The 23,453-nt window shown below is 39.4% G+C and overlaps 2 protein-coding genes across 5 annotated transcripts in view; one reads left to right on the top strand and one right to left on the bottom strand.

Annotated features, from left to right (window-relative positions):
- TAX1BP1 (Tax1 binding protein 1) overlaps positions 1-10,123 on the top strand; it is a 55,789-nt gene extending 45,666 nt beyond the window's left edge. For all 4 annotated transcript variants that reach the window (XM_085050983.1, XM_085050986.1, XM_085050985.1 and 1 more), the window contains 4 exons: positions 2,110-2,284; positions 2,608-2,756; positions 8,250-8,335; positions 8,976-10,123. In XM_085050983.1, the coding sequence (XP_084907109.1) occupies positions 2,110-2,284; positions 2,608-2,756; positions 8,250-8,335; positions 8,976-9,177 (612 nt within the window). In that variant the 3' untranslated portion in view covers positions 9,178-10,123. The remainder of the gene's footprint in view (positions 1-2,109; positions 2,285-2,607; positions 2,757-8,249; positions 8,336-8,975) is intronic.
- A 535-nt stretch (positions 10,124-10,658) lies between these two features.
- The window catches only part of JAZF1 (JAZF zinc finger 1), a 186,444-nt gene continuing 173,649 nt past the window's right edge, over positions 10,659-23,453 (bottom strand). The window contains exons 4-5 of the mRNA XM_085051005.1: positions 19,265-19,434; positions 10,659-12,990 (exon numbers count right to left, since the gene is read on the bottom strand). Coding sequence (XP_084907131.1) covers positions 12,814-12,990; positions 19,265-19,434 — 347 coding nt within the window. The 3' untranslated portion in view covers positions 10,659-12,813. The remainder of the gene's footprint in view (positions 12,991-19,264; positions 19,435-23,453) is intronic.

Below are 23,453 nucleotides of genomic sequence, written 5' to 3' on the forward strand. Positions count from 1 at the left end.
TAATAGATCTCTCATATATTTTTCTAGTTCAAAAGAAATCAAATTAAAATTTGAGTTTTGGTGGGGCTAGCTTAGCTGGAGGGAGTAATTTTAAACCACACATAAGAACAACAACAACAACAATAATAATAATAATAATAATGTATGGAGCTTATAGAAGCTTGGAACTTTGTCTACCAAATTTATAGATATTTACATTACAAAGAAGAATCAAAGTGCCTTCCTAGACTGGAACCACAATTCAAAATGTTAAGCATGGGACAGTAAACAGCTTTCCATTTTATACTCATTATCAGTGTTTGTTTATAAATGTCACCAAGCATAGCTGGCTAAATATGTTCATTTGCTGTCTCTTCAAACCTATAAAATTACTTTGTTTCTATTTTATTTACATACTTAGGTAGCCTTTGATATTTTTCTAGGGTTTTTTTTTCCCAAATCAGTCTCTACCCTAGCTGTCCAACTTCTGGCTAAAGCTATTTAGAAGCACCTTTTTACACCCAGGTTTATTTACATTCTGCTTTAATTGTATGTAATACTAAAATTAAAGTATTAATGCTACTGCCTCTCATTTTAAAGTGCTTCTGTATTGCAGAAGAAATCAGTTTTAAAAGGGAAAACCTTAATTTCATTGCTAATTAATTTTCCTCCTTTGTATTGAGTAAAGATGAATTACTTAGATTTTGCACACTCACTAAAACATGCAATTGTAGCTTTTTAACCCTGACAGTTTTAATCATATGTGCCTTTCAGTTTGTAAATCAAAAGTAACACTGGCATAGCTTTATATTGTATCTAGAGGAGGGATGCCATCCACTGCATGAGGTCTTTTTGCATTTGAGTAGTGTTTTGTTTTCAGAGTAGTTATTGGTTCTTGCTTTTTGCATTTTTCTGTTCAAGAGGTTGAGCTGAAGTTCACCTGTTTGCAAGAAAAAATATTGAATTGTTCCTTTTAGTAACAGACTTTTTAATTCTCATGGAGTTGAACTGGTAATTGAAGCCTTGGTTTTAAGTTTCAATTTAAAATCTCTTGGGGAAAAGACACACTTCAGTCTTTGAAGATTTTATTAACATTACATCAGCAAATATTAAACTTGAACCCAGAGAACACAGAAGAAAATACTAATTAGAAGGGACATTACCGGAAAACATGTCTTCCTTAAAAGTCCCTATTTTTAAATTATTATTTTCTCATTTACATCTCAGAATTTTTTGCTTGGTTCTGAATTTAAATGGCATAATCCTTTTGATATTCTTGGTGTACTGCTCTCTATCCCTTAACCCACCTTATTTAATGGAAGGATGTGGAAGGATGAGAAAAACTTTTATTTGGATAAATTACAGCTGATGAACTGACCACACTTAAGTCACTTTAATTAGTGTCTTTTAACATATATACTGGTTTAGAGTTGTAATGGTTTCTAAGTTATAAAACCACTTTACAGTTTGTAATTACTGTCATATATATGGCTTATATGCAAGAATCTAGAATTTTAAGTATATTAATTTTGTTGGGGAGTTCTGTTTTAGCACTTCCACAAGAATGGTCTGATACAAATATTGCTGTTAAATATCAGAAGGGATCCAGTGCAATGTACTTACTAGTTCTGTAAATGTCTGCCACTCATGAATTCATATGGAATATGTCTAGTATGTGCATATATGTGCTCCATGTACTAAAATGCTACATTCTTGTATGATATGAAAAAAAAATTATTTTATTTTTAATTGTAACTTTTAAAAACTTCTCTCACTGCCTATTATTGTTACTTTTTTTTGTTAATCTACCCATTTTTACTAATTTAGTTAATTTTTCTTCATTGTGAAAAGGATGCAGATACTTCTTGAAAAACATGGCAGTTCTGTTTATGTAATTTGAATTAACTGATGACAAACGAAGAAAAAATAGTATCTTTTTACAATACTTCTTTGTATTTTCTTTCCTTCATTGACTATATTTGGTATTTGTGATATATTTGGTGTAAGATCAAAATGAAAAGACAGTAGGAAGGTTAGCAGATTTTATCTTTTAAAAACACATTTAATAAACGTTTCAAACTTTGCTAGGACTCCATAGATTAATTACATTTTGAACTTTGCACTATTTAGGAACTTGGCAGGACACCAGGAGATCAAGCTGGAAGGATGATGGAAGGACAGACTTCACAGCAGACATTACATTTCCGCAACCCATATTCAGAGGAAAATGGACCTGTTCCTGCAGTGCCAAGTAGACTACCAGTATTGCAATATGGAAACCCCTATGCAATTCAGGAAAGAAGAGGTAATTAAATTTCACACTCCTCAGTATAATTTCTCCTTTGCTGTTTCAAAAGCAATGCAGGTTAAGTACCAGCAGTCTTCAGACTGGTTTACAGAGCCTTTTCTGATTGATGAACATCAGTAAAGGACCTTTATTTTATGATGAGAATAAGTAAGGTATACAAAGTTTTAAACACCTTTGGAAGAAGATGATTCTCTCCTCTTGTTTTGTATTATCTAAACCAAAAATATGTTTAACTCTTGATTTGCAAAGGTAAGGTAGCACATGTGTAATCTCAAAATAGAAACTACTGAACAAAGATGTCCTAATTAATTTTTCTTCAGATGGAGCAGATGGTGCTTTTAATCCTGATGAGATCCAAAGACCACCTGTTAGAAGTTCCTTTTGGGAGCTGGAAGATGAGGTTGTGTGTAGCCAGCCTTCACGCAATCTCAGTCGGCCTGATGGTTTAGAAGATCCTGAGGATAGCAATGCAAGTTACCTTTTTATTATTTATTTTCCTTGATGTGTTTACTGAGGAGTTACGAAGAGTTTCACATAGACTTTCTATATCTCAGAAGTCTGATTTATTCTTATGTAAATTTGGAATCGATTTTCGTTTCCCTGAAAAATATTTTTGGTGAATTGTGTATGCTTTGAAGCAGAAAACTCTGCATGTCTATTGATGATAATATACTTGTTCCCATAAACACTTGAGTTGCTGACAGCTTGTTTTGGTATTAGGACAGTAGCTTCATAATCTCTTTAAGTATTAAAGTAAAATAAACCAAGTAATCTCAGCTCCTGACTTTTCTCTCCTGTGTGGACTTTACTCTCCTTTTCTCTCCATGAGAGCTCAAAATGTAGCCACATCTCACTCATTTTATAATAGGAATGTGAGAACTAAAGTGGAACAGAACAAATAAAAATGTAAGGGACTTAGATACCAGTATTTTCAGTTGAATGCTGAATATGAATTGGTATCCTACTAGAGACATTATTCTAATGTATTAATCTTTTGTTCTGTCTTCTGCAAATCTGCATTTATTAATTTCCATTTTGAATTCTTTTTGCTGTTGGATGAGCAACAATTTATTTGGAAGAGATAATTGACTGTTACCTAAAGCTGATTAAACTGAGAGGGATACATTTTCACTGTTTTTTAAGGGCTTTGTATGTTTTAAGTGCATACTGGTTAGCTTTTCTTTTTAGTACAGTTAACTTGCACATTCTGGTATAAAAAAATGGCTTCTGTAATAAATTGGACTGTATGTCTTCATTTGAACAGGAACAGACCTATTACTCTTACTTTTTCTAAGTACTCTTGCACCTTCAAAAATATTAAACAAGAAATACCTTTCTGCAAAGTATTGTGCTCTTTGCAAGTACAGTGGTATCATGACCTGTTTCTCATTTAGTCTAGTTTGCCACATTTAATTGCTATTAACCTTTGCAGAAAGTGATCAGTGTTCAGACAGGCATGATTTTAGCCCTGGTGCTCAGCACCTATAATGGAGAAAAATGTATTTCTCCCTCCTACCTTTTGCTCCCAATGTCCATTACTGTGAATAATTAGAGAAACTGTCAGCTTTTGCAGCCTGTTCAAGATCTAGAATGTGAGCTTAGTGCTGTCCCCACCTTTATTTCACATTTTGCATATTTAATTTGATCATTCTTGACATAGCTATTACATCTGACAAGCTCTTCTCTTCTTTAGTCATCTGCTGCAGTTTAATTAGCAGGGTGTTCTCTCTGATCTATGTGCTTTGCCCTCTTGCAAACCCAAGAGAAACAGCGCTAGAGTCTTGTGCTCGTTTGCAGACACAGCTTGGATTTTTGTAATGAGGTGGAATATAACAGGCTTAAATAAAGTTCAGCTTGAGAAAAGGTGCCTTTAAATCAAATAACTTGTATCTTTATTTTTTATCTGCAATACAGAATCAGTTGCTTGCTCTTCACCCAGATAGACTGTATGTATAGTGTACAAATTTATATGGAACTGAGAAGCTGCAGGAATCTTTCTTGGGAGACTTAGTAATATGCCAAAGATAAAACAGTTCTAAGGCAGGATGTAAATAAATAACCAGGGAAGGTGTACGTGATTCTTTATAAAGAAGAGTCTGTTTTTTGTGCAGAAGAAATAGCAAATATAAAATGATAAATATGAAGAGATTACCGTTTCTTGGATTGTTTTTTAATAGAAGCTGTTTAAGATGTAGTTCTCTGCATTTTTTCAACCAGCAGGATGTAGAGCCTTTTGCTGGAGGAGGATTCCCTCCTGGAAGAAAAGGATTGGTAGGCTTGCTGCTTTGTTTAAAATACTGCTGTTGTGTGGACTTCTGCTGTCCCTCTGTCTGCATTCCTATTACTACTCATTATATTAGTTTGAGAAGTTAAGGTGTTGTAGTCACTTCCATGACTTCATGAATGTTTGGTACTAATTTACCTATGACAATGAACATGTCTACTTTCTTTATCTAAGATAACAGATCTTTTAGCCATGAACAGGTGGAAGTGACTACGACACCCTTAATTTCCAAAACCAATATAACACAAGATATTCAGATGCCTCAGAATTTTTGAGCTGTTGTGTTCCAATTTGGTTTCTCCCAAAACTTGGTTCCTTAGGAATGGGCACTTCCATGTGTTTGGTTGTCATAAAAACCCATCAGTTTTGTATGACTGGGAAGACTTTCTGGATTCTCATAGCTTTGACTTTCGGAACTCACAGGCCAATCAAACGGTGATTTTTGAGAGGGATAAGCTGGTCTATTGATTGTGCCAGCTGAACCACGTGCACAGTGGTGATTTTGTGTGGAACACTTGATTTGCCAAAGTTCCTGCCATCATCTACTCAACACTAACTTTCCATTTACTCATGCTCCTGTAATTGACCAAAATGGAATCATTTGGAGCAAAGAATTCCTAGCAGTAAGGGTGAGATCCATAAACAAAACATATATATACACAAAATACTCAAGTATGGGTTTTAGAAATGTAGTCCTGATTACAGTTGGCAGCAAGCCCAGAATAAATATCCTGAGACTATTAAACAATGTTGTTAGTCACAGTAAATTTGTGGGGGATGGAGTAACTGTTGGCAGCTGAGAACCAGGTGAGGATATTTTTTCATGTGACTCCAAAATGGCCTTTCTTCTAGCAAAGACCCCCACTATGCATTATTAGCATGATCTGACCCTGGCAGCCAATTACTATCTTTTGTGTAGAGAGGACATAAAAGGAGCAGTTGGTATCCAGGTACCTCTTGGCAGAGGAGACTGCTTGCAGAGAGGTTGAGAGGCTTAGCGGAATGAGTTTGATTTCACTCCTATGACAGAGCTGAATCACAGAAATAAAATCTATGTGCCCTTCTTCCCAGTGTACCTGCACTGCACGTCAGCCCTGTGTCTGCTCAAGTGTTAAGGCCTAGGGTGGGCATTGGTTCCTTACTGTTGCACGTTAAAACGAAATACAGCGCTTGGGGATAGGGATTGCTCAAGTCTGTGATTTTGTACTGTGTCACACAGCTTTCTAATTTCTGTTTGACAATCCTGGAGCTGCTTACAGTTGTAATTATGAAAGCAGTACTTGAGACAGAATTGATTGGTTTTGGTAAAATGAATCAAGTTGCACTTATTTCTGACAGTTTCATGTCTGGCTTTCCCTTCTTCCCCTAGTGGCAAACACCCTTTTTTTACCATCCTTTAGTGTGTAATACTGTATTTATCTTTATGATTCACCTAATCTGTGGAACTCATTGTGGCAATTTTTTAAAGAGTCCAGTGATAGTTAAATCATGATGTTAAAGGCATCCTTTATATTTGTACACCTAATTATTCAGACTTCTGAGTTCAGGAGGCCTGGCACTTGTTATGCTACAGGACCATGGTGCCAGCCTGTGGGTACATGGCACCAGCCTCTTTTCCTAAGGAGCTGAGGCTGTGTACCCACTATGTTGCATCACTGCAGGGCACTGCAGAGCTCTTGGACTAAGAATGTGCAGCCATGGCCATGTCCCTGGTCATCAGTCAGGACTGCAAGAAAGGTGGCCTTGGGTCTACACAAAGGGCAGATTAAACTGTTTCTTTCTCCAGATACAGAGTGTTGGCTTTCTTTGAAATAACTTGGATAACTTAACCACACAGTCTTGAAGTAAGCTGATGCCTTTGCTTAAAATACAGCATAGGCAGAGCCACCAAGGCCTGGTGACCCAGCAGTTGTTGTCAAACTCTCTGTAAAGCAGCTTCAACTACCACCTCATTTTGTCTTTTGAGCTGTCAGGGATGGTTCTCTTTATCAGGGGAGAGTGATGGGTGTTTAAATGTCAGGTTGAAAATCATGTGTAACCTCATTTATAAGAATAAGGAGTGGATTGCTGGAGGATACTGGACAATAAGTGGCTGTGAACCCAGATGAGTAGGATCCATCCTCCCCCCATACAGTGCTCCATTTTACATGGAACAATTAGGAGTTTTGTCCATCAGAAATGACAGAAATAGACAGCTGTTGGAATCCAATACAGTGACACCTTCTCTGTGTCTTTCAGAGGTTCCAAGTTACCCCTGGGCACTGCGTGAGAATTTTTAGTTCTTGCTGACTGTATACTGTTTACTGTAACTTGTAATTAGAATAGCTGGGAAATCCTCTCAGATGAAGATAAAGTTCTCATGGTTCCTGTTTGACCATGCCTTGGTTACACAGTAATCTCTGTAACATCTCTGTGAGGTCAGCTCAATACAGAGACATTTGCATTCTTCTTGTGTGGGTTAGGCATCCCAAAAGGTTAAGAACTGATCTCTGTAACTTGGCCAAGAGCAAAAGTGCACTGAAGAGACAGACGTTCCATATCTTAACGGGGTAATATCAGTACATACTTAGTATTGACATTCTTGTACAGGGCCTGGGTCAGAAGCTGCTGTAAGGAACATGCAGTATGAATTTCACAATTAAGGGAACTGGGCCACAAGAAAGCTGTAGTCTAGGATATTCCAAAGGCCTTTTACATGTGCTTGCCTTTCATTGAAGAGAGTTCTTGCAGAGCAGCTGTGTAGGACAGTGCAGGTGTGCCTGTGCAGAAGAAAGCATAATCCATCCTATTTTTCAGATGCTTCTCAAAAATGAACAAGGAGCAATGTTATATTTGTATGTAGTAGGGTCACTGTTTGTAGTGGAACTGTTTTATTGATGGAAGATGCACATTAATTTTCTTGGTTAAATCCTGGTGTGCTTCAGTCTGGCATTTAGCATGTTGTCATATTTTTGGCACTATATGAGCTGTAGCATTGTAGCATGAGAGTACTTTAAACTAAATAGTGTTTCTTTATCCATCCATCCATCCTCTTTCACGACAAAGGAACAACTGATATTTTAAAATTCATATGCCCTTTTCACTGCAGGTGCAAAGCAAACAGACTGCAAGATTGTTTGTTGCCAGTATCTGTCATAGCAGGCCCCACTGCTTGCTTAATGGAAGTGTTAAATGGTTGAAGCTAAACAGGTGTTGTCAGAACAAAAATATTGAGGAAATTTTCCCATCCTTCCCTGTTTCCATTAACGCTTCAAAAGGGAAAAGGACGTTAGCCTAAAACTGAAATATGTTTGCATATGAGTATGAGTTATATGTAAAACATACAGCATGCGTGCTGTTAACATGTGCTTCTTTGCACATCCCTTTTTGTAGATCAGCTAAATAATTCCTAACCCTTGCTTGTAAGGCATCTTTGAGATAAAAAAGGAAAATGGGGTAGGAGTTGGAGTTCCAAAAATCTTGGAATATACCTGTATTTCCACCTTGAAATGACTGTGTTGTGCTGTATTATCAAATTGCAGAATAGAGCCAAAATGCACAAAAGTAAAACTTGTGCTGCATAAATTACAGTGAAGGTAAATTTCATCTGTGTTTGATAACAAAAATGCATATTGAGCAGGAAAAAAAAAAGAGCTGTTTATAGGAGTTATTCTTTAAGATACTTTCTCTTTTCAATAGGATGATGACAACACTGTACCTTCTGCTCCTGATCCTCCAAGTCTTCTCTTGCGTGAGCGGGGCACAGGTTTCTGCTTTGATTCCAGGTACATGTTATCTTTTATTGTTTTCTAAGGGCACTGAGAGGTTTCTACAGAACTACTCAAGGGTGGGGGGTGGATGTGAAAAACTACCAAGCACTTTCAATGAATGTTTGGTTTAAAATTAACTAGCAGAGAATATGCCGTGAGACTAGGCAGGCTGTTTGTGCTATACCTTACTTTGATGGAATTTGGACAACTTTTTTAGTAAATGAATGAGTAACTTTTGTTTTTTCCCCTCCCTTGCCAACCTAATTGTGAACCTAAGTTTAGAGCTTTTATAAAGTGTTACGTTTGCTAAGAGCAAGCATTTATGAGCAGAGAGAGTGGTTTCCCATGAAACTGTTTGGCCATTAAGGCGTTCAATAGATTTGTATTCAGTGGTAGCTGGAATAAGGTCAAAATTATGTTGCTTTTAAAATGCCAGGTTATTTTGGAATTTGTGTGTAAAACTACTCTGATTGTATTGAGTGCTTTCGGCAAAAACGTTTAAATTAACTGGATGATACTCAGATGCAAAGTCCACTCAAATTTAAGTTGGTAGTAAAGTTCATAATATCGATGGCAGCAGGATCCTGCTTTTAGTTTGCATTAACAGAATAAATAAACTGTTCCCTTTTTTCTTTCTCTCCACCTCCTCACGAAGTTTTGATGTGCACAAGAAATGCCCTCTCTGCGATGTGATGTTTCCCCCGAACTACGACCAGAGCAAGTTTGAGGAGCATGTTGAGAGCCACTGGAAGGTGTGTCCCATGTGCAGCGAGCAGTTCCCGCCAGACTACGACCAGCAAGGCTTTGAGAGGCATGTCCAGACGCACTTTGATCAGAACGTATTAAATTTTGATTAAATTCCTCGTTTTGCAGTGTAGCTTAAAACCCCACCACTTCGAGTAGTCCACCTCCAGAACAAAAGCAGTGCAGCTTTCTGTAACAGTGCAAACTTCTGATTAAAAGCTCATGTACTCTAATGGGAGCTGGGGCTGTCAGCTGCTATGGGGTTATCTTTTCTCTCTGCCTAACATTGTACTAAGGAGACCCACAACCCCCACCTTGTTGTGTATGTAGCTATTTATTCCCCTACTTAGTGGAATTTCTTCCCCTACTTAGCGGAATGCCTAAGGACACAGGAATGACTGAGCCTCAGAAAACATGAGACCAGCTCCATGGTGTTCTTCAGCTACATTTAAAAAAACTCACCAAAACACCTGTGATTTCTCTTAACCTTGATAACTGAGGCACAGTTAAAAATGTAATCAGCAGGTGTTTCTCCTAGCAAATCCACGTAGTTTTTCTCTGAGTAACACTTAAATTGGAAGGTGACATTACTTACCCTATGAAAATATAGTTTTCTAGTACATTTCTGAGATGTAGATGCATGTACTGTGAGACTCCAGGCTTGCAACAAAAGGAATGGCAAATACTTCAGTTTCACATGTAGAATGTTTGCCTTAATGGATAACGTTAAATGAGGTCCGTTGTACTTTAAGGCAGTGGTTTTGAGTTGAAAGAAACTGCTGTGCTTAAATGCCTAAAAGTAATTGTTTAAAAAAAATCATTGCCATTATGTTGCAGTTTTATTCAGTAGAAAATATTGTTATATTTTCACAACAGTGGATTGTGTTCCTTTTGGCTTTTAAAACCTTTTGCGTTTTAACTTTATGTATTTCTTTCCAGTAAGTAAAAACACGTGTGTATATCTAAACATTTTATATTTACTTTAACTGTATTAAGTAAATTTGCTTCCCACTTGTTGTACAGTAGTCTTGTTACATTAAAAGCAGAATTATTCATTGACTCAGTGGTCTTTTTTTCCTGCAGCTCATTTTGAAATTAAAGAGGGTGTAGACCTAATTTAGGAGTAAATGATGACTCAGCATTGTATGACAAAGAAAGGGTTGCTCCTCATACGTATTTCTATTCTTTCTTTGAGAGGGAGACTCTGGGATTAATGCTTGGAGTAGCTTCTGTTGTGTGAAGTTCCCTCATGAACATGTGCAATATCCAGTTAAATGCAGGAGTTGCAAAAGTACTGCATGACATGGATGAATTGCAGTGTCCTGGGCAGCAGCTGCTTATCAGTGCCTGTGTGCCATTTGCAGTCTAAAGATTTTTGTAACTGGGAGCTTCATATAAAGAGGTGGCCTGAGGTAAAGCATGGAAGTACTGAAAGAGCGTTTTTTGTTAAGCTTTTTTTTCTTACTGTAACTCAACAGCAGATGAAAACAGTTAGAACAGGCTCTAAGAGTTTGATGATACAAAGTAAAATAAATAAAAGGCTATACAGAGCCCAAGAACTTAACTCTTTAGGTTAGGAATGAGAAAAGAGCAGTCTTTTTAGGTCAGAGGCAGTTTATTTTAAATGTGATTTGATTTACATTTATAAGCAGCTTTCCTGACAGGAATTCTTTAAGTTGCCTTCAGTTCTAAAACAAACCTCTGTCACTTTCAAACTTAAAGTACTTTGTCCCCAACAAAACATATGAAAATATAATTTAAAGCACACTTTTCACAGACACAGTACAATACATTCACTATACACAGTATAACAAAATAGTCCCATCTTTACCTGTTTAATAATACTGTCACAATGAATAGGTAAATAGAAACTGGAATTTCATTTTTATAGTTGAAAGGAATCTACATGCAACAATGACGTTTTACAACTGTTTAGCTGTTGAACGAACTCGCCCAGCCTGTCGTTCTTGCACTAGGAGCAGAGCCAAAATGTGTTTGTTGGCCAGATCTGTTGCCAAAGCTGCAGAAGGTGGGAAGTGGCCGCTTGGGGCCTTGTGTGTACCAATAACTCTCATGTCTGGATCATCCTTTAAACCCAGTTGTCATGGTCACCTCTCTGGGATCTGAGAGAAGGATGTTTCACTTCAGCTGTTCTAAACGCTTATTCATTAGGATGATTCGTAGGTGTTTTAATGAGACTTTTACTCTGCTGGAGAATAGGTAATTGTCATCCTTACAAAGTTTTCCTTTAAAGCTTTGGAAAAAATAGGGAAAGCTCATTCCTCCTTTATGTGAGCTTTCTTTTGCACTTAAAAGAACAGGAACCAAGCCAAGGCGATGACTGTGTTAACACTGGGAGTTCCTCCCTCACCCTTGCCAGGCAAAGGAAAGTTCAGGCCAGGGCAGGTGGAAGGTGCCCACCTCTGCTGCCGGCCAGCTGAACTCCAGGAATAGCACTTGTGAGAAGAATGCTCAAGGCAGGATGGCAAGCAACAAATGTTCAGGTATGGTCCAGACACGAAGCGCTCTCATGTTGGCTTTTAAGTCAGTCTCTGACCACCTGCTGCAAGAAGCACTTAATCTTCAATAAGGCTCAAATGTCATATTTCAGCAAAATTAATTGTAAAGCTAAACAGACACTTCCAAATGGAATGCGGTGACTGACAATGAGAAGCAAAAAATGCACAAAGAAAATCTCAAAACACACTGAATGTGAGGGAGAGGCTTAGAACTCCCTTAGCACAACTAACGGACCTCCTTAAACCATGCGCTGAATTTCTCATTTTTATTTGCAACTGCAGCACATACTCGTACAGTAGTTGCAAGAATTGGCAACACATAAAACATTAAATCTGTTGGCAATAGAGAACTACAAAGTGCTTCAAAACTTCATCTGAGATGAAGATAATTGTTTCTCACACACACATAAATTTGCACTTAAGTATTTCCAAGTGTCTTTCTAACAGATAGTTCAGGGGTAAATATTTAGTTGGACTGGGATATTGGTCCTCAAAAGTTTGATGGGCATGAATATAATATGACATCTTGTACAGAGAAAAAAATTAATTGCTAACACTAAAGTGATTGTTTACTAGTTTGAATGGCAGGGTTTTCAGCATTTCAAGAGGGAGGGGAAAAAAAAAGATTTGCAAGATAATATAAAATACAGCAAGCACACCTTTTTATGTATGTTATTTAAGTATGAAAATATTTTTAGCATATTATGTTAAACATTCTTTCTTATTTATATTTCCATTACCTAAAAGACTTGCTACTCCACTGATAACTCCGTTATGTAAGGCATGTTAACTATAGTTTGACGAGGGCGGTACTGTTTTGGTTTTGCACACACATTGACAGATTCATCAAAAGTCTTCATCACGTTACAATCTTGAAAGGATGTCAGTGCCAAGCGCTCCTCCTCACGCTCCTGTCCCACACGTCAGTACAACTAAATACGCAACGTCCCCCTAGTTCTTTTTTTGTTTTTTGGAGAAAAATGTTCTGAAGAACCTATAGCTTTTATAGCACCTTATCTCGAAGTAATGAAAATGGGTATGATGATAACATGTGCAAATGTACAAAATCATTAACTCTACAAAGATACATCATTCCAAAATTACAGAAAATTTTAAAGCATGCATTTAATTTTTTTAAAGGGTTGCTGAGTGCTTCCCCTGAAAAAGGTGGCTGTTCTCAAAATCAGCAACTGCTGGTGAGGATTTCTTGGCACATTTGTGACCAGCATGTTATTGCTGCATCTTCCTGATGATCTCAGCAGACACGGGGGGATGGAAATTGATTGTGTGGTGCCGCAGGCCCTGAGCTGTCTTGTAACTCTTTCCACAGCGACATTTGAATGGTTTGCGTACACGGATTTGTGTTCTGTGGCCGTTCTTGGCGTGGTACTTGATACCGTTCACATTCTGTGAGGGAGAAAGGAAAATGTCAGTGCTCAGGTGGGATGGCATGGGCTCTGCTTCCAGTAAAACCCAAAGATGGAGCAATGTTACAAGCAAAATCATATAAATTACCAGGAGCTCCCGCTGGGTGTTACACATGGGCTGCACTCCCAAGGTACGAGGTGGGACAAGGAGAATAATCTGTGTCGTTCTTGAAACTCACCTACCTGGGTAACCCTGATTTTTATCTCTCAACATATGCCACTTTCAAAAGAATACCATTTAATGGGCTCACACATGGTTGCTCTTTGCTGCCTGACATCTTTTTCACATAGCACTGACAAATCTTATTCAGAGGTTCATTTACAAGCAAACAAAGAATTGGCATGAAGACTTGGGTCACACCTCTTTAAAGAGCTGAGGCTCCCCCCGTGGTGGGTCTGTTCTGTTTTCTGTCATTGTTTCTAGATATGTCTTTAAGCTCCAGCAAATTCTGATCGTTTACACATTGCCTCCAAAGAATTAACTGCAGGGAATGCTTAAGTCAAAGAGTTACACAGGACACTTAGAAAATACTCCAGAGAAGCTGTCTTCAAAATGGCTATTGTTTGGGAATACTCCACAGCTAAAACTGGAGAACTGATTGACGCTAGAGCAAAACACAGCAACACAACACACACCCCGTTACACTGGCAAGGGCAGGAAACAGGCCACACTTCTGCCACACCAACCAAAAACCTTACTAAACATAAAGTAATTCTCCTCTTCCTCTTCACACATTTCTGGCAAAAATGGAAGAAGCTGTTGTGATACTGTTTTATGTAGTATACTGGAGTCTCATCTGCTCCCACTAAAAGGGCTTGGATTTTTGGATGAGTAAGCAAAGGCATATTGTCTTTCAGCTACGGTGAAACCAAAGAAGATACCATTTGTAACAAAAAGAGTCCACATATGTATCTCAGTATTTTTTTAAAGCAAAAAAAAACCAACCCCAAAAACCTGCTATAAAGCTTGAATCAACTAACGGCCTGGATATTGAACAACCCACTAAATTAGGTCTTAGGGATTTTGTCTTTGCTGAACCACTGCCTGGTGTTACACATAACAGAAAGTCCCCTTGGCTCTTTAAATAACAAGTTTTATCAATGTGCAGCTTACAAATCCAAGTGGAAGCTGCAGCTTGGAACTCACAGAAAAACAGTCTCAAATATCCACCCTGGGAAAGCGGTGCAATGGCTCTGCCCACAGATTCATGCTCCTCTTCTCCAGAGGCACTACCCAGGCACTAAATCCTTACCTGAAGTTGCAAATCCGGCCTCTGAATTGACCTTTAAGCCCTTAAAAATGCTGGACAACTCCTGCACAGCTGTCTCCTGAGATGTGGGAACCAAGAATCTCCCATCTCCAACACAAACCAGACACAGGAATACAAGCCATCAGGGCAGGGTTTGTCTGAGTGCAGAGCACTCAGGGGAGGCAGAAGGCTGTACCACCACAACGCAAAGCTACACATCAGCCTCAAGAGCAGTCAAGTGAATTCCCTGCAAATAATGTGAGGTCCTGGGGCAGCTTTTGGATCATCTTGCACATCGTTTCAACCTCCAGCACCCACAGGACCAGTGGGGTGAGTGGGCTGGGATTGTCACTGGGTGGCACAAGGACTTCATAAGGCATCTGTCATCATCTGTGTACCTCTAAGGACCTGTGCCTTCAAAAGAGGAGAAAATCTGGGGGTGACCTGCTAAACTTCTGCTACTGCACTGAAATTTAAAAAAACAAGTCCAATTACCTATAATAACACTATTTTCCTAACAAAAACCTGTTTAAACTTTTAAATTTTCTAAGAAACCCCTTCTAGACACTTTTGAACTACTATCAATTGCTACAGATGCCATAAATCTGCAATCACAAATATCCTCACTATTCCATGCCAATGGCACTCTTCTCTTCACCCACCATTTTAATGATCCATCAGCCCCAGTGCCTCGCTACATGCTTTGGTGAAGGGGGGAGAGTATTTGAAACTATGTTTTTGATTTGAAACCAGAGAGTATTCTGAAACAGGCAGAAAAATTTAAGGAAATGCTAAAGCAGAAACCTACATGGGATGAACTGGGCCATGGAAGGTTTGAAAAACAGTAACCACACAGAGCATGAGGAGCTTGTGCAACGTGAAATTTGACCTGTACTTCTGCCTGAAAGGAAACTGTTGTTAGAATTACAGTGACTCTTCGGCACTTTTTCCACCTCTGCAATGTAAACACTTTGTTGCACGTCTGGGCCGAGTCTGCCGAGGTACAGCAAAGCCACGGCCAAACTCGTACATCACTTTTATTGCTCTGGTTACTCAGGTTGCTCACTATTTACTCTCACAGATGATTGAGGAAGAAGGTGGCAGTAGAGAAGGGCACTCTAAAAATCTTGAACAAGAGGAAACAATTATTAACCTGGGAGCAGATCAGGAGGCGATAGAGAAGTTTAGACTGGCACTACCTGGTTTGCAGACACAAAGGCTCTTGTTGGGCAGGGCCCCTTCTGCACGGCAGGGCTCACAAAGGCACCACGCTGCAGAGAACTTACCAGCCCCACTCCAAGCAGGAAAAGACACCTCAAAAGGATGGTTTGAGAGATTTCTTGTTTCAGCCTTGGACATCCATACATGTTTTTGTGCTCTTCATTCCAAAGTTTTCTTTGCATGTCTGCTTCCTCTGTTCAACTTCCAAGCTCTGGCTTGCTCCTTTCTTTTAAGTAAATTCCCTTGTTTCCCTCTAGCTTCAATCTTCTCCCTCCCTAAGCTCTGCTGAGTCTTACTGCCTTAGGTCAGCCTTCCTGGGGGTTTGTGCCACCTGACAGGACCCTCATCCTTTCACCTGCCACACAGAAGAGCCCAATGCCTTGGCAGTCTTGGAAGGTATCACTTCTCCTCTTGCCCAAGACCAAAAAAAAGGCATGGATATAAGCTACATTCTGTATGCACTGAAATCTACTCAAATGACATTTGCTCTTTGGACGTTGCCTGAATAAGTTTATCTACATCTTACACACATTTTCAATGTCCTTCTCCAGAGCTAGAGACCACTCAGAGGGCATTGAATAAAAGGAAAACTAATCAACACCTTCATAAATCTCTATTTTAGCTCCTACAGGTGGTATTTTGCAAAGCACGTTAACTACTCAATATCTATATGCTTCTACACTAGGCATCTATATTTGGATGTAAATCCAAAATCTGGTGAGGGTGAACTGCACAGAAACAAGGGTAATACCTTTGGGTTCCTCTGAATCACACAGATGATTTTCTAAAAATCAAATTTCAGGCATCAAAGATGATTCACAGGAAGAAAAAGAATCCATAAATGGAAAACTATAAAGTAATTACAACTTCTTCTCTAGCTCAGTAAGCATAATTAGAGAAGAAAGCAAACTTCAGAAATTAGTTCAAAGACTTGTGTTTAAAGCATCTAGAAGTCAGCATGGTTTGGGTTAATTTAGATGTTTCTGACTATCCCACAATGAAATTTACATGTAAGTTAAAGAAAAAAAAAATTCCTCCAGGATCTATGGTTTCTAAAGAAAATCTATGTCATACTATATAGAGTACCAATACATACCATAAGCAAACAATTTTTAAAAATAAAATTCCTGAAGACCAACGAAATGTTTATGACTATTTGCACTGCCTATGGGAAAGCACCAGCAGACAGCAGCTGGGCAGGAGGCCAGCAGGGGCTTCTGATACACATCTGGGCTTGTGTATAAACATGTTCTCCTTACAGTTTCCATTGTCCGCCCCAGCCCATTCCTTGGGAGTATTTGTTGTACTCATTCTTGTCTTATTTACCTTTCCATAATGACTTTTCAGTGCAGAGGCGATGAACATTATCCTTGAACATTGTTTGCAAAAAGGTGCCCCATCCCTACTGGGTCCTTTAAGCACTACTGTAATACAAATAAAATCTCTAAAAATACCATTCTGCTTCTCAAACATACGTCACCTAAGGCCAGACAAAAGAAAATTGTGTATATCCTCCTTTCCTCCTCGCTCCCTAAAGGAATGCATCCTTTCTCAGCCTTAAAGTGAGCCTGGCAATTACTGTATGTGCATGTCTGTGTTCCTGTTTGGAGCACTATAATTGTTTTACAGTCCTGACTGTGATTATCCAGTACCCACCAGAAAATCCCAGTGCTTTGATCACAGGACTCCCTACCCAGACTCCGCAAATAATTCATCAGACGAGTGGGTTAAGCAGAAGGAAGATAAAGAGGAAACAAGAAACACAGCTGACACAAAGCTAAAAGGAAGGAAACAAAGATAAAAATGCAAAAAGAAAAAAATAGGTTGAAGAGAAAAAAGGGAGGAAACAGAGCCCACAGAAAAGAGAAATGAGGTGAGGCAGAGTTTAAGGAAATGTGTTTTTCTATCAGGAATAAACAGAGGTGAGTTTCTTTGGAGAATATGGTACTCATTTGCTGCTGCTCCCTGTCAGCCCCTCTAAGGGTGGTTAATTTGCTCCCCCGCCCCGCTGCTCTACCATTAATGGTGTACAAGATATCCCTTATAGACAGTCCTCGTGCATTTGAGATGAAGGTAGTGAGATAGCAGAAGCAGGCACAAACAGCTTGCTCATTTGGGCAATAAAAAGACAGAGGGCTGGCAGTCAAACAGAGAACAGACAGGATATAGCAAATTACAGGGTTCTCCTTCCAGCCTTTGCCATTAAGCGAATGCTTTCTGCAATGCATAGATGCCCTCTGGGCACACGACTTCTAACAATCACCATGGCTTGTTTGCTTCCTGAGCTAGGAATTTAGCTTTGTATACCAAACCCTCTGTCTGGCACAGCTCCTACCACACGCAAGGGAAGTATCGATCTTCAATACTGTGAGTTTATCTGCAAAGTAATACTTGCAAGTAGTCCAAAACCATCTTTCTCTCTGCCCTGGCCTTGGAGATGGTGTTCAGTTTTTCCTGTAACTGGAGAATAAACACTACACAGTTCAGGACAATCTCAGCAAAAAGACTTGTATGTCACTAAGAAACGAGCACACTGCTTTTGTGTCCATGTTTTATGAAATAGTGTTGTCAGGGTTCAGTGATCTGTACAGGAATCCCAGTGCTGTGGTTTGCTGCTGTGGGAGCTGCTGCAGCATCACTGAAACAGGTTTTCATCCACTACATGGTTTCATGCACAGTTTCTTCATTCTTGCCACAACTGTTTTATCTCAAATGCTGCTGGCCTTCCTATATTTCTATAGTATATTTCTGTTCTCTTTTAAGTCCCTACTTATCAGTTATTTAAAGGACAAGCCATAAAACACTAGTGAAAAACCAACCCAGCCACCATGTTTTTTCAAGGGTGTTGGGTCAGTGGTTGGATTTTCCAGTAGTTCATGCAAACACTTCAGAAAACAACTTAGAGGAAGTATGCCAAGATGATAATTCTGCTCCCAGATATGAATGGATAGAGAATACCATGCTGAAGTCCAAGCTGTTCAATACAATTTCATCTGTCTCTGCACCATGCACATGAAGCAACACTCCTCTAACATCCTAGCATGTTCTACACTGGCCAGCTCAAGCTTCCAGTTTAGAAATGCATCACTCACACAAAAAGACACAAATTTCTCATGATGGAGAGCAATTAAGGAACAGGGCAGGGTGGAGGGGGTCAGAGAATTGTTTCCCAGTGTGTCACACGGAGGGATGCAAGCCCTGCCTGTGGGGTCACTGACAGCTGTGCAGATGGGTCACGGGAACTGGGGCCCAGGACAGAATGATGCCAGAATTTCTCCAAGACTCTGTCTTCCTGAGGTGAAGTCTAACTTGCAAGATGTTGACCACTATATTCCCCACATCATCTTTACCAGAAAATGCACCCTGGGCACAGTCTCACTAAAGAGGAGGCAGTATCTCTAGCAGTTAAGCAGAAGGAATTCCTGCTAGCACAAATGGACAGAAGCTTTTTATTTCATGTCTCTGAAAGGCACCCAAGAGATTATTTTGCTTGTAGTACCTCCTGTATTCTGCAGTTAATTTGCCTAAATAATAGAAAGCTCGTTAAAATGTGTAAAGCAGAAGAGTTGCTACATGTAATCTCTCCTGACAGACAAAAATCCATGTAAAACTGATAAACTTGGCTGTGCTTGAGAAGAAACCAGTGAATAAAATATTCAGCTAAAGTATCACAAAAATAATTGTGAAAAGGCTGTTAAATGAAAGAAGTGCAAACTGATTTTAGAGGCTTTCCCCCACCACCCACACCAACAGGAAATGGGGTAGGTTTGCACTACTACTTACCTTATATCTTTTTTTACATCCAGGTACAGGACAGGCAAAAGGTTTCTCATCCCCTCCGTTCATGCACATTGAACTAAGGATAGCTTCAGAGCTGATAGCACTTTCTGTAGTCCAGGACTCATCACTGTCTGATTCTTCATAGTCTACTTCCTCCTCATCATATTCACTACCTAGAAAAGCAGGGTAGTCAGATAAAAGAAGAATAAATAAGAGCACAGCAAGATAACCCTTTCTGCATTTATTACATCATCTACAATGACTTGTAATTTCCCCACTTTTGTCTTTTCTGGAAGACAGTTATTTTAAATTTTATAACCCTATCTTTCTTGTAGTTATTTTTTCCTTCACAAAGACACCAATGGTTCCTTTTCTAATAACCAGGACAGACATTATTAATACATCTTCATAAACTGTTAACTGTGTGGCACAGAAAGTTCAAAGGACTGACTTTAAAATGCAGTTTCATTGCTTCTCAAACACCAGGATCCTTCCGTCTTTCCCAGTGCCTGAATGGAAAATGTGCTCCCTCCCCTCCTCCAATTAAAGCTAATTTTAAGGCATTTCTTTATGCAATACAATACTGAAGAGTGTAATTCTACAGATCATAAACAGTGTAAAATAATATGTTGACAAGTCCTAATGCATTTACTAGCCCTTTGGAATTAATAGGAATTATAGCACAACATTAATAAGAATTATATTGTAGCAATTATAGTTGTGAAATTCATTCCCTCAGGTGTGGGTATAAATTGCATTGTGTGGCTGCCCTGAACAGACCGCATTATGTTCCAGATATGCTACAACAGCCATCTGAGCAGCTGGTGCTGAGTTTATTTATTATTTTTAATTGCAGTAACTATTAATGAAATCCTCTGAAGAAGTTAAATGTGAAACAAGAGAAATTAGAAAAGCAGAATTCCAACTGTAAAAATACAGTTAAAAAAAAAAAAAGCAGGGGAGGGAAGAGCCGCAGCTGATTAAAAAAGAAAATATATGCACAGAGGGAGAGAGAGGAAAAGCTGAGGGAAACTTCTGTGGTGTCAGCAGGAGGTGGTGCTGTGTTTCCCCTCCCCTTTCTTCTTTCCCTTTCCCAGCTCTGTTAAATTTTATCCTTTTTGCTGAAAGACAATTTGGCTCCAAGTGCTGGAACAGCTCCCATTATTAAAGACAGTTATGTGACACTTGCATGGCTCTTTCCTCATGTGCCCTTTCAGTTCCTGGCTCGGAGCAGCTCTACCCGAGGAGAAAACGCAGCCAGATGCTTCATGAAACGACCTGAATTCACAGGGAAAACCCACCCTGCAAAGTCCAGTGGGTTCTCAGGGGTGCTTCTGCTTCTGGTGAAACTACACACATATTGTCTCTTTGGACTCCTTGCCCAGCATTCCCAGTGAGACTCAGAATGGAGTAAAAACACGAGGCAGCTGCCAGCAGCCAGGGCTCCCAGCTTTGGTCAGGACAGATGTCAGGCTGTCCCCATTTCTCTCCCGTGGCTCCCATCCCTACAGGGCGGTGCACAGATGAGGAGAGAGGGATGGTTTCCCACCAGTGACAACCGTCGACATGAGCGCACGCACAGCCCCTGCAGCACATCTGGAAACTCTGCCCTGCTGACTGCGACTCCTCGTCCCACTCCGAATGAGCCAGAGCCAAAGAAAGCATTATTGACCTCTTAAAATATTTCTGAACTCTAGGAACAGTTAACCTAAAATGAAGTTAAGAGTTGTTATAGTTTAATTAACTAATAAAAAAATGGAGGCAAAACCACAACTCTGCTTCTACGATTTCCTGCCCTTGATTGTATCTTGATGGAAAAAATTCCTCAAGCTGCTCCTTTCAAACCTTTTAGCTCAGTGGGGTTTTTTTAAGCAAATGCAACAGAAAACTCTATTGTAAATTCACATATCCTAGGATGACAAAATATACCATTCTAAACACTGACACCAACAATTTCTGCCTTTATAATCACCCCTCCTAATGAGCCCCCTTAAGAGGGGGTGATTTTCACCCAAACAGGATTTTGTCCTCCCAAAAAACCATCATTTGAGACTGTATGGCATCTCTTAGGGATGCCACTCCTTTTAGTGCTGATAAAGGGTGTGCTTTCATAAAGCAACAATCAGTGCTCTTTAAAACTTAATATGCAATATGATATATAAAAGAAGAGATACACAGAACGGTGGGGAGAAGTTGCAATCAGTATTACTAAGCATTTCCTTAGGTTATCCTAAAGGAACTAAGGGGTGCTCTTTTAATTTTTCTAATAACCTCATACACTAAGATCCAGTTCTGTAAGAATGTTCACCTGTACTTCACTCAAAGGCAGACTCAGTGAAAGAGAGAGACAGAAGAGATCAAACCGTGTGTGTAAGCACCTGTGAGATCAGTCATCCTTATGGTTTCCTTTTCATTGGTTTGCCTGAACAAAAATGCAAGATTTGGTCTAGTACAGTCAAAACAGTTCTTTGACAAACATAAGCGAATGCTCCATTGTCTTCAATTTTTAAATTCAGATATGACTACAGATTTTAAAAATACACTGGAACTTTTTCATACGAATGACCATATAAAGATGTATTTCTTCTTGCACAAAACAGTAATACGAATGCTGCCATATGACTTCATATGAAGCTGAACTCCAGTTTATCACTGCTTTTATCTAAGTGTCCTACTGAATGTAACTGCTTCTATTCTCTTAAAAAAAAAAAAAAAAAACATAAAAATCTCAAAATGTATTTAAAAGGAAAATGCAAAAAAATTTACTGCCTTGAAAAAAATTCATTAGCAATAAAAATTCAACCTGAAAATAATGATGTTGTTTCAGTTGTTATAGAAAAACAACACTGATTTAGTCATGCTTTTAACTGATTCTGCCCCAGAATTTAATTTCCTCAGTTGTCAGTGTCTAAGAGCTGCAACCCATGTGGTGCCTCACCAACTGCGTGCAACACATCAGAGAAGGGGAAATAAAACAAGAGGAAAAACAAAAAGCGCAACGCGCAGGTCGGCGCTGCCATTATAAACAGCCCCTGGATGAGGTATTTTAATTAAGTGGCGCAGGGCTGAGCTCGGAGGCTTTGTGCAGCCGTTCCCAGCCGGAGCAGGAGGCGCTGGCCCTGGGCTGCACGTCAGGTGTACAAACTGCAATCCGAGCCGGCGCTGCTCCGCTCCTTGGGCAGAGCTCCCGGGGACCAGCAGTGCGCCGACGGGAAGTGCACAGCAGCGCACTTTGATCAAGATAGAGTTAGTTAATTGCATGCCCTTTTTTTTTTTTTTTAAAAACTTCCTTGGTGTTTCACTATTATATCTGTAAATATTGACTTTTTTAAAGGAAAAAAAAATTTAAGCACCTTTGCATCAAACCTATGGCCTGTTCCAGGGTGTGACAACTACGTGACTTGGGCAAGCGTTTGCAATAACTCTTCAGAGAGATCCCTCACTGATCTCTGCTTGAATGCTGCCATGCACAAGGAAAACAGGATGCTCTGCTGGGGCAGCTTTGGGGACTGAGCTGAGCTGTTCCTGCAGCACTTGTGCCAATGGCTTTACCCTTTCTCACCATGCTTGGAAAATAGATTGAATGTTCCCCCCATAAGTAATCAAAGGAAAAAGATCAGAATTAGGCTTCAGAAGTCTGAATAGCAAAAAAACTCCCACAAAACTCAACAACTCAGAGTTCTCTAAGACAATGCATCTGAATATCTGCTAATAGAGAAGCACATGCTTTCAGCAAGACACTGTACAAATGCACAATATTATTACCATATCTAAATATTAGTTCTGCCATAGCAAAAAACCTGCTTTCTACCTCTCTCCTCTGGCAATGCTTTTTCTGAGGCTCCTTGCTAGCTCATTGCTCTTTAACATAATATCCAGTTTCATCATCTGGCTTTCATTCAGAGACCCTACTCATTTCTACCTTGGCCTAACCTAAACCCACTGCTTTATTATCCCAATAACTCAGTAACATCTTCTTAATACTGCACCCGCCTTCGCATGCAATATTCTCTCAGTCCTGGCCCACAAAGCCATCTCTCCCCTCCTCACCCCAGTGGCCTTGCCAAAAGACACTTCATCTGTGCTGCCCCCAGCAGATCAAAAAATGAAATAAAACAAAGGCAAGGAAAGAATGCTAGTTTCGCTTTTTTTTCCCCCCTGCAATCTTCTATGCTGAGACAATGTCACTACT

The sequence above is a fragment of the Lichenostomus cassidix genome, chromosome 2, assembly GCF_008360975.1.
Source record: "Lichenostomus cassidix isolate B80296 chromosome 2, HeHo_3.0, whole genome shotgun sequence".
NCBI classification, from domain to species: Eukaryota; Metazoa; Chordata; class Aves; order Passeriformes; family Meliphagidae; genus Lichenostomus; species Lichenostomus cassidix.